We start from the raw sequence: 11667 nt of genomic DNA on the forward strand, positions 1-11667 counted from the left end.
CACCATGTTGTATAGTAGCTCCCTTGAACTTATTCCCTCCTGTCTAACTGAAATTTTATATCCTTTAACTTCCCACCTCCCACCCCAGGATTGAACCCACTATCTCATGCATGTTAAGCATGTGCCTTACCACTGAGCTACATTCCCAGCCCTTGGATTAGTAGACATTTGAAGGAAACTTCTACTGTGAAAGAGAGAGACCTCTATCAAGTGGGGGAAGAAGGACTCTGGGAAAATGGAGTAACTTCAGTTTAACAGATGATTTTTAAAATAGAAAAAAAGTAGATAGCATTGTATTATGAAATATAATGACTTCTTTTTTTAAATTAGAGAATAGAGGTCTTAAAAATAGGAACAAACAAAAAGTTAAAATTGGAACAGATGTAAGTGTGTTATATAAGTTAATGAAGAATCTTCATGACAGCTTTACAGCAAAGTAGTACTATCCCCATTTTATAGGTAGGAAAAATGAGTCAACAGAGTAGACATTCCAGGTTTTAAATCCTAGCAATTTGATTTAAAACATTATGCCTTAATGTCTATTTCTTCCCCAACCCCCACTGCCGTGTGTGTGTGTGTGTGTGTGTGTGTGTGTGTGCGCGCGCGCTGTATTTATGCATCAATATTGACGTGATAGAGACTTAGTCCAGGGAGACTTAGTCCTATTAGTCCATCAGCCTAATAGTATTCCAGAAACAAGTAATAGAGAAGAGTAAGGGAAGAAACTCCTAAGCAAATATAAAAAATGTTTCCCAGAGCTGATATTCATGAAGATCCAGTCAACAGAGCACAAAACTTAACAATTTCTTTGTACTTATAGTGTGTGAAAAGATTCTTATTAAAACCCTTTTCAGTGCATCAGGCATAAAGAAAAGATTCTAAAACCTTTTCAGAGACACAGGAAGCCAAATATCAGAGTTTAGGAATCAAAATGACTTTGTCTTATCAAAGCTAAATTGGAAACTTTAAGACGGTAAAAGCCTTTCTAATTTTCAAGGAAAATGACTTCTAACTTAGAATTCTATAACCAGACTATCATACAAGTGTGAAGATGGAATAAAGAAAGACATTTTCAAACATGCAAGTTCTCAAAATCTGTACCTCCTCTGATATATATATTTCTTCCTTCCTTCCTTCCTTCCTTCCTTCCTTCCTTCCTCCCTTCCTCCCTCCTTCCTTTTTTTTCCTGTTGGGGTCTTGTACATTGCCCAGGATGCCTTGACCTTGATCCTCCTGACTCAGCTTCCTGAATAAGTAGAATTACAGGCACATACCACCATGTTCAGCTTTCTCCTCTGCATCTTTTCTCAGGAGGCTACTGGATTAAGGACATGCGCCAAGAGTTGAAACTAGTACTTAAATAAGGCAGTTTTTTTCCCGCAGGAAATGTTTGTCAGTATGTGAAGATATTTTCATTTATGTGTTTATTTTATATATAATAATTATTTTTTCTTAGAGCTATATAGTTATATATAGTATTTGGGTTCATGCGACAAAATCATACATGCATGGAATTTAATTTCAGTTCACAGTGCCCCTTTTCCCTTCTCTCCTCCCTCTCCTCCCCCATTCTCCTTCCCCTACTCTGTTAGATTTCCTTTTGCTTATATATTTATTTATATTTGATTGGTTCTGTTTACTTAAAAGTGAAATTCTCTGGTATACTTATATGTGCATATAACATAATTTTTAAAGAATTATTCCACATTACCTTCCCTTCTCCGTCCCTCCACTCTGCCTCTCATTCTCCTTCTATACTACTCATCTTCCCTTTATGATATTCTATGCTTTCCTCCTCCTTTCCTTTATTTTACTCTTTCACATATGAGAGAAAACATTTGAACTTTGACTTTTGGGGACTGGGAACATCACTTAGCATGATGTTCTCCATTGCCATAATTTCATTCTTCTTTATGGCTGAATAGAAATCCACTGTGTATACATACCACAGTTTTTTTAATCCATTCACCTATTGATGGGCACCTGGATTGATTTCATAATTTAACTATTGTGAATTGTGCTGCTATAAACATTGAGGTGGCTGTCTCGCTACAGTATGCTGATTTTAGTTCTTTTGGGAAAATGCCAAGGAGTGGGATAGTGGATCATATGAAGATTGAACCCAGGGCCTTGCATGTGCTAGGCAAGCGCTCTACCGCTGAGCCACAACCCCAGCCCTTGTGTTTCTTCTTTTGAGAATTTTTTATTTAGTTCTTTTGCCCACTTATTGGTTGGGTTTATTTGAGGTTTTTTGTTTGTTTGTTTTATTTTTGATGTTAAGTTTTTTTAAGGTCTTTATATATTCTGAATATTAATCCCCTATTAGAGAATCTGCTGACAAAGTTTCTCTCCCATTCTATAGGTTCTGTCTTCACATTCTTAATTGTTTCCCTTCCTGTACTGAACTTTTTTTTTTGTTGTTTTAATTAGTTATACAGGACAGTAGATTGCATTTATACACTTTGATATATCATACATAGATGGGATATAATTTCTCGTTTTTCTGAGTGTACAGTTGCAGAATCATTGGTCATATAGTCACATATATTCATACAGTAATAATGTCTGTTTCATTCTACTATTTTTCCTATCCCCATATCCCCTCCACTCCCACCATTTCTAGGTGTCCCTTAATAGATGAATGGATAAAGAATGTGTAGTATGATATACTCAATGGAATATTACTCAGTTTTAAAGAAGAGTGAAATTATGACATTTGCCAGTAAATGGTTGGAGAATATTATGCTAAGCTAAATAAGCCAATCCCACAAAAAGGCAGAATGTTTTCTCTAATATGCGGATGCTAATTCACAATAAGCGGGGGCCACTAGGGAAGAATAGCGTTACCTTAGATGTTTGTTTTGATGGCATCCCACTTATTATAGATTTTTGGTTCTGTTTCTTATGGTTTGGGGGTTTTGATAAGAAAGTCTGTGTACCAATATGAGGGAGTGTTGACCCTATGTTTTTTTCTGGCAGTTGGCATGGGTTCTGGTCTATGTAAGTCTTTGATCTATTTTGATGTGACTTTTGTGTAAGATGAGAGATAGGGATCTAGTTTCTACATAGAGATATTCAGTTTTCCCAGCACCATTTGTTAAAAAGCCTGTCTTTTCTCCAAAATTTATTTTTGGCACCTTTGTCAAATATCAGATGGCTGTAATTATGTGGATTTTTGTGTCTTCTATTCTGTTCAATTAGTCTGCATGAATATTTTTATGCCAGTACCATAGTGTTTTTTGTTACTGTAGCTCTGTAGTATAATTTCAGATCAGGAGTTGTGATGCCTCCTGCATCATCGTTCTTACTCAGAATTGCTTTGGCTATTCTGAGTCTATTATTCTTCCAACTCAATTTAAGAATTGTTTTTTCTAAATGCTCACCATCTCTAGCAGTCAGAGAAATGCAAATCAAAACCACCCTAAGACACCATCTCACTCCAGTAAGATTGGCAGCCATTATGAAGTCAAACAACAACAAATGCTGGCGAGGATGTGGGGAAAAGGGTGCACTTGTACATTGCTGGTGGGACTGCAAATTGGTGCGGCCAATTTGGAAAGCAGTATGGAGATTCCTGGGAAAGCTGGGAATGGAACCACCATTTGACCCAGCTATTGCCCTTCTTGGACTATTCCCTGAAGTCCTTAAAAGAGCTTACTATAGAGATACTGCTACTTCGATGTTCATAGCAGCACAATTCACAATAGCTAGACTGTGGAACCAACTTAGATGCCCTTCAATAGATGAATGGATTAAAAAAATGTGGCATTTATACACAATGGAGTATTACTCAGCACTAAAAAATGACAAAATCATGGAATTTGCAGGGAAATGGATGGCATTAGAGCAGATTATGCTAAGTGAAGCCAGCCAATCCCTAAAAAACAAATGCCAAATGTCTTTGATATAAGGAGAGTAACTAAAGACAGAGCAGGGAGGAAGAGCATGAGAAAAAGATTAACATTAAACAGGGACGAGAGGTGGGAGGGAAAGGGAGAGAGAAGGGAAATTGCATGGAAATGGAAGGTGACCCTCATTGTTATACAAAATTACATATAAGAGGATATGAGGGGAAAGGGGAAAAAAATCAAGGGAGAGAAATGAATTACAGTAGATGGGGTAGAGAGAGAAGATGGGAGGGGAGGGGAGGGGGGATAGTAGAGGATAGGAAAGATAGCAGAATACAACAGTCACTAGTATGGCAATATGTAAAAACGTGGATGTGTAACCGATGTGATTCTGCAATCTGTATACGGGGTAAAAATGGGAGTTCATAACCCACTTGAATCAAATGTATGAAATATGGTATGTCAAGAGCTTTGTAATGTTTTGAACAACCAATAAAAATAAATAAATCTTGGATTTTTCACTCACTAAAAAAAAAGAATTGTTTTTTCTAATTCTGTGAAGAATGTCATTGGCATTTTGATGGTGATTGCATTGAATTTGTATATTGCTTTTGATAGTATGGCCATTTTGACAATACTAATTCTGCCTATCCAAGAACATAGGAGGTCTTTCCATCTTTTAAGTTCTTTAGTTTCTTTTCTTACATCAGTGTTTTATAATTTTCATTGTAAAGTTCTTTTACCTCCCTGGTTAAATAAATTCTCAAGTTTTGTTTTGGTTTTTTTTTGTTTGTTTGTTTTGGTTTTGGTTTTGAGATTATTGTGAATGGGATGGTTTCCTTTATTTCTTCCTTGGCTGAACCACTGTTGGAGTATAAGAAAGCTTTTGATTTATGGGTATTGAACTTGTATCTGGCTACTTTGCTGAACTCATTCATAAGGTCTAGAAATCTTCCCTTGGCGACTTTTGGGTCTTCTAGACATAAGATCATGTCATTGGCAAACAGAGATAGTTCGACTTCTTTCCTATTTGCATCACTTTGATTTCCTTCTCTTGCCTGATCACTGGCTAATGTTAAAGGGCTATGATTGAGAAAGAGTGATAAGGTGAACAACTTTGTCTTGTTTCTAATTTTAGAGGAAATACTTTTAGTTTTTTCTCCATTCAGTATGAGGTTGGCTTTGGATTTGTCATAAATAGCTTTTATGATGTTGAGGTAAGTTCCTTTTATCCCTCTCCAACATTTTTAACATGAAAGGGTGCTGGATTTTATTGAAGGCCTTTTTTGCATCTGTTGAGATGATCATGAGATTCTTGCCCTTAATTCTGTTTAAGTGGCAAATCACATTATTGATTTGTTTATATTCAGCCAACCTTACATCTCTGGAATGAAACCTACTTGACTGTGGTATGTTTTTGAATGTGATTTGCAAATATTTTATTAAGGATTTTTGCATCTATGTTTATCAGATATATGAGTATACAGTTTTCTTTCATCAATGCCTCTTTAGTTTTGGTACCATGGTTATACTGACTTCATGGAATATATTTGGGAGTGTTCCCCCTCTTTCAATTCATGGAATAATTTGAGAAAGATGGTGTTAATTCTTCTTTTGAGGTCTAGTAGCACTCAACTGAGATTCCATCTGTTCTTAAGTTTTTGTTTTTGGAAGGCTTTTAATTGCTGTTCAGTTTCATTATTTTATATTGGTCTGTTTAGATTTTCTGTGTCTTTATGGTTCAATTTGGGCAAGTCATATGTGTGTAGAAATTTGTCAATGTCTTATAAATTTTCCAGTTTATTGATTATAAAATTTCAAAATAAGTTCTGATGATTATCTCGATTTCAGAAGGGCCAGTGGTGATATCTCTTTTTTCATTTCTAATTTTATTGGTTTGGGTCCTCTCTAGAATAGGGTCTAGAATTTGGATCTTCTCATTTGAATAGATCTTTTGGGGGGGTCCTGTAAGCCTCCAGTATGTGGATCTTTGTTTCATTTCTGATATGAGAAACGTTTTCTCTAACTATCTCATTGAAACTGTTCTCAATGCTTTTAGCTTGTATCTCCCTGTTCTCTTCCATCCTGACAGTTCTCAGATTTGGTCTTCTGATGTTTTTCCAGAGTTTTTGTATATTCTGATCATGTTCAATAATTTTTCCCTGTATTGCATTCTATGTTCTCAAGTTCATATACCCTGTTTTCAAGGGCTAAGGTTTTATTTTCTATGTAATATCTAATCTGTTATTGATGCTTTCAAGTGAAGTTTTAATTTGATTGATTGTGTCTTTCATTTCTGATTGGTTTCTGGTCACTGATTTCTTTTAATTGTTTCTATTTCTTTAACGAAGTAGTCTTATCATTTCCTGTTTGCTATCTCAATTCATTCCTTAGATCTTCTTTCACTTCATTGAACATTTTAGTACTCATTTTTTATAACTTTTCTCTAGGATTTCATCCACTTCGGTATCAGTGGGATCCTTTGTTGGCGTATTGTGAATTTTGGGAGGAGATTTTTTTTTGCATTTTTCCTAATGTTTTCTTTCAAAGGCCGTGGACTTGTGCATCAATTTAGATAGATTTATCTTCTTCTTTTTTGCCCTCAATTCTGTTTAAGTGGCAAATCACATTTATTGTTTTTTGTAATTATCTTTTTTGTTCTGGGGCTTCTCATTTTTGATAGATGAATAGATGTCAAGGAGTGTGGGATGAGTTTCCTCTGATTGTTCCTCCTTGGGTTCTTGTTGGTTTGGAGTTTTTGTCTCCTCAGTGTTCTGAGTTGGAATAATGTTAAGGCTCAGGCAGGGCTAGATTATGTGTGGGGTAAGTTTCACTGTTGTTTGGTTCAGGTGTATTTCTCAGCAGCAGGATCTCTAATCTTGGGGTGAGGGTGGATTTGCTTGTCAGTAGAGTACCCCTCGGTTTAATCCCCAGTACTGCAAAAGCAAACAACCCCAAAAAACACTGAATGCCAATTTAACCATAATCTATGACAGTGTGCTGTATTCTGTAACATTATAGCACAGGGTACTAAATCTTTATTTTCCATAAGAATAGTAATCTAAAATTAGAAAGTAAATATAAGTATAAAAATAATATTTAGAAAAATGGAGGCAGATACCAGGGAAAATGTGTGTAAGCATGGGGAGAAAGTACCTTCTGAGTGGTAGCACTTAGGGTAAAGGAGGTAGTGGGGCATGTTTGTGCTCTTTGTTTTGTTTTCTAGAACTATTTGGCATTTTAAAAATCACTCATGTTGGGCTGGGGCTGTAGCTCAGGGGCAGAGCACTTGCCTTGCATGCGTGGGGCACTGGGTTTGATCTTCAGCACCACATAAAAATAAATAAAATAAAGGCATGCTGTCCATCTAAAACTACAATTTTTTTTTTTTAAAGAGAGAGAGAGAGTGAATTTTTAATTTTTTTTTTTAAATTCTCGGTGGACACAACATCTTTGATTGTATGTGGTGCTGAAGATCGAACCCGGGCCGCACGCATGCCAGGCGAGCGCGCTACCCCTTGAGCCACATCCCCAGCCGTACAATTTTTTTTTTAATCACGCATGTTTATTATTTGGGTGAATTTTTCTTTTAAAGATTCTCCTTTCCCATTGGGTTTATGCAATTAAAATCAGTGTTCTTATGGAAAGTGAAAGACCTAAGAGTGTTAAAAATACTCTTCCCAAGTGGCCCAGTGGGCTCTGCACAGAATGAGGGGTGGGTGTAGTGCATGGGAGTTGAGGGCTACAGAGATCTTGCCTTTCTTGTTTTTCTCTAGAAAAAATGAGAGAAATTAAATCCCATTTGATTTTCAGCTCTTCCACATCGACTTTGGACACATTCTTGGAAATTTTAAATCTAAATTTGGTATTAAAAGAGAGAGAGTGCCTTTTATTCTTACTTATGATTTCATTCATGTCATTCAACAAGGAAAAACAGGAAACACAGAAAAGTTTGGCCGGTGAGTATTGCCTTCCTGTCAAAACTAAACATGTCTGGCATTTTGTCATCTGACCAGCAGAGTAACATTTGCTAACTGAGTTTGGGTCTGGGAGATATTCAGACAATAACAGGAGGCTTTGGGGTGGAGGAGTTTGCTTGTCAGATCCTTATGCCAGTTCAGAAATGTTCAGGAAAGAAACAAAATGATAGAAATTTGAAATAAGTTACTATGTTTGACTCCAATAGTATACCACCTTTTATCTGTTTCAGAAAATTATCTGAAGCTATTCAGATATTTGACAGTAAGATGCTGAGAGAACAGGAATTATAGATTTTACTCTCATTGTATATAGAGAGTAGTGAGGAATCTGGGTTCTGGAAGAGACTTCATAATCTCATAATGTGTTCCTAAACACATTACTTTTCTTTCTACCTTTGTTTCTTTAATCTCAAAATGTGGACAAAAGTACTTAAAGTTCAGGGCTGTTGTGGGGATTAGAGGTATAAAATACAGGCAGAATCCCAGTTTCTGTCCTGTTTTTTCTGTGGCAAAATAAGGGGCATTGGAATGGACAGTCCCCTTGAATTACTGTCTTGAAGAAGAGAAAGGGAAGGCAGATTACAGGGAAGAGCAGTGCAGAGGCACAGACACTGGTGTGGGGTGGAGCGGGGCACACGTTAAAGAGATTAGTCTCTGGAGTAAAACCGTATAGGCAGAACCCAGAATTGTGTTCAGAAACTCTCATGGATTATAGTTATCACTTGTTTAATAATCAGTTCTTGTGTTCATGGAAAGTAAACAGCCTGCATTGTTACATTGCCTTTTATCATAGAATTTCAATTTAGTTGTGGTTTTTATTTTTTTTTAAGATATGCATGATTTTAGAAAACTCAGTTTATATAAATTTTAGTCCTAGGAAAATATTCACAGAAGGAAAAATCAGCAATGAACTTTTATTTCAGTAGAGATGCCCCAGTTCCAATAAAAAGTCTAACAATGTCTTCGTTCCTTTATGAAATGTCTCCCCTCTAACACTGCTCATATGCTGCATCAACTGAAGGTTCCGCCAGTGTTGTGAAGATGCATATCTGATTTTACGCCGACACGGGAATCTCTTCATCACTCTCTTTGCACTGATGTTGACTGCAGGGCTTCCTGAGCTTACCTCTGTCAAGGATATACAGTATCTCAAGGTACAAACCCCTTCTCCTTGCATTTTGGTCTTTGTGGGGATGAAGGTCAGTGAGAGGTGTCTATTTCATTTAAATATTCCAAAGGGAGTAAAACAAAGCCCTTTCCTCAGATGGTCTTTAGCCAAGAGGAAAAGAATCTGGAAAGTTCACATGAAGGAGCAATTTTGAAAGTGGATCTTGTAACCAGATGCTTTTCCCATCAGTAGAAGGGGCATTCAGAAGACATGCTGGGCAGTGACCTTCTTCCCACACTGTGGAAGACCAGAAAGTAGTTAAGCACCTTGCTTTTCAGCAGTGTGCCTTTTACTTGCCTTAAGTCCTCTTACTGGAAAAGTACCTGAGTATCTTGCAATAATTATAAGTTAATTTCATCTTCAAAAACCCTTTGGTGAGATAGATGTGGTGGTGCACACCTATAAGCCCAGTGGCTCAGGAGGCTGAGACAGGAGGATTGCAAGTTCAAGGTCAGCGATATAACGAGGTCCTAAGCAACTTATTGAGGTCCTTTCTCAAAATAAAAAGGACTGGGGACGTAGGCGGGCCTGGGTTCAGTACCAAACAAAACACCCTTTGGTGAGGTCATCTTATCATGCTACCTTGTTATTTGTTCCCCATCCTGCAGACAATATGTAAGTAAAAACATGAGGTATTCTGCCTAATGTGGCTAGAGAAGATGAGGCCAAGCCAACTTCTTGCAAAGTTTGCTGTTTGCACCTCTCAGATGAGGATATAAAATCATATTTTTTCCCTTTCATTTTTAGGACTCTCTTGCCTTAGGGAAGAGTGAAGAAGAAGCACTCAAACAATTTAAGCAAAAATTTGATGAGGCGCTCAGGGAAAGCTGGACTACTAAAGTGAACTGGATGGCCCACACAGTTCGGAAGGACTACAGATCTTAATGATCAGCCTTTGCTCCTAATGTATTTGTTAGTTTTCTTTTTCGTTTTGCACTTGCACTAAATTGAACATGACCCTGCCAGAGATGTTATAAAGGGAATGAAATTTTGGAACTCAGTTAAATTAACAACACAGCATCCCACAAATCCTAATCTGGAAAATTCCCGATGACCACCCTCTGCTTTCTGAATGCTTCCAAGATTCATCATGAATATGAGTCAACATTATGGATAATCATTTCCTGCTGACTTTGCACGCCAAGGAATGCTACTAGGGATTGTTTGATGTCTCTCTCTCTCTCTCTTTTTTTTTTTTTTAAGTGATTGGTACTTTACCAGAAAGATGTAAATACTTCTTTTCCAGTGTTGTGATCAAGTGTTATCAGTCAGGTAACAACTCTCCACACCTGGGGACTGGGAGCTATTCTTACTTTCCAAATAAGGCTTCAGAGAGCGGTGTCTTCCTTCCATTTTTATATATATAAACTACAAATTATAACTTGAATTTATGATTATTTTTCAAAAGAAATATTTTAAACCTGTGGAAACTCATAAATTCTTTTGTTAATATTTATTTACTATGATAGCATCATTCCAACCAGACTTGCTGAAAATCTACTGGTGAGGCAAATATATATATATACATATATATATATAAATATGCTGCATATATATATTTATAAAATTTCTAGTGGGAGTTCTATATAAAATGATGTTTCTTTGGTATTCTTCAGTCTGTGTTTTGAAGTTTAAAAAAAAGCAGAGCTTTTTCCTAAGTTACTTTTCAGTTAACTGTGTGATCCAGTTCTTCCAGCTGCTTCTGTAATGAGGCGCATATTAATACAGTTTTTATATGGTATCTATGAAAGAATTCACTTCATAGAGCTTAATACTTGAGTAAATGTATCCAAGAAAGCAAGCAAAGGAAAAAGAACCTATTTATGGAATAAACTTCAGACCTAAAATTCAGTATTTTAGTAAAATACCAGCTGTTCTTACTGTATTTATTAAAACTTGTATTAATGTGATTTTTTTTTCCAAGGATATTAATTCAAATTGATATGGTTTCATGCCACATGGAAATGTCTTATTTATTTGTTGAGGTACCATATATGTAGGGTGCTAGGTGGCAAATAATGTTAATATGTGCAATAGGAACTACTGGTTTGATTGTGTAAATGGATGCTCTGAGTACTGGCAACATCCAGCAAAACTACTGCTCATTCTCCAAAGAATATTGGGAGCTCTCAGTCCTCAATAATGGGGAAGATAACTGGGTGCTCACCCTGTGACTGAGTTTTCTATAGGAATTTTATTAAAGATTGTTTAATTTTGTTGTCCTTCTTAATGTTCTCAGTCAAATAAATGGGTGAGCTGGTTTCTGGGATGTGTGGCTCCTCTTCTTTACAGGCTTCAGGCCTTGGGAACTTGCCACTGGGGCTCAAAGAAATGATCAGTGCAGTAGCCCAGCCCACCCTCAGGGGCAGGCTGAGGCTCGGGACTTCTCTGCAACTTCTCTCCTTGCTGCTTAGCCTCAGCAGGCATAGTGTGAGAAGACTCCTGAACTCTGGTGGGGGCCTGTGTTGAGGAGGTGCCCTGATCAGGTGTCCATTTCTGGGAGGTACCCCAAGGTCTAAGAGAATGCCTCATCAGTTACTTTGCACCTGAGCCAATTCCAGATTACAGCTACTTTAGACTTCTTCCCTGGGACAGATGCTCAGAGCAGGCCAGTTTCTTGATAACAAAGCTGAGGATAGGAGTTGGCCTCTGAACTCCCCATTTTCAAGGC

At 37.0% G+C, this 11667-nt stretch overlaps 1 protein-coding gene across 2 annotated transcripts in view; it reads left to right on the forward strand.

Moving 5' to 3' along the window:
• Pik3cb (phosphatidylinositol-4,5-bisphosphate 3-kinase catalytic subunit beta) overlaps window positions 1–11265 on the forward strand; it is a 134636-nt gene extending 123371 nt beyond the window's left edge. The window contains exons 22-24 of one of the 2 annotated variants that reach the window (XM_027933684.3): window positions 7662–7807; window positions 8850–8982; window positions 9744–11265. In XM_027933684.3, coding sequence (XP_027789485.3) covers window positions 7662–7807; window positions 8850–8982; window positions 9744–9881 — 417 coding nt within the window. In that variant the 3' untranslated portion in view covers window positions 9882–11265. Of the gene's footprint in view, window positions 1–7661; window positions 7808–8849; window positions 8983–9743 lie in introns of those variants that run through there. The other variant, XM_071615609.1, reaches the window with a different exon arrangement.
• The last annotated feature ends 402 nt before the right edge of the window (window positions 11266–11667 follow it).

This window comes from Marmota flaviventris, chromosome 8, assembly GCF_047511675.1.
Source record: "Marmota flaviventris isolate mMarFla1 chromosome 8, mMarFla1.hap1, whole genome shotgun sequence".
NCBI classification, from domain to species: domain Eukaryota; kingdom Metazoa; phylum Chordata; class Mammalia; order Rodentia; family Sciuridae; genus Marmota; species Marmota flaviventris.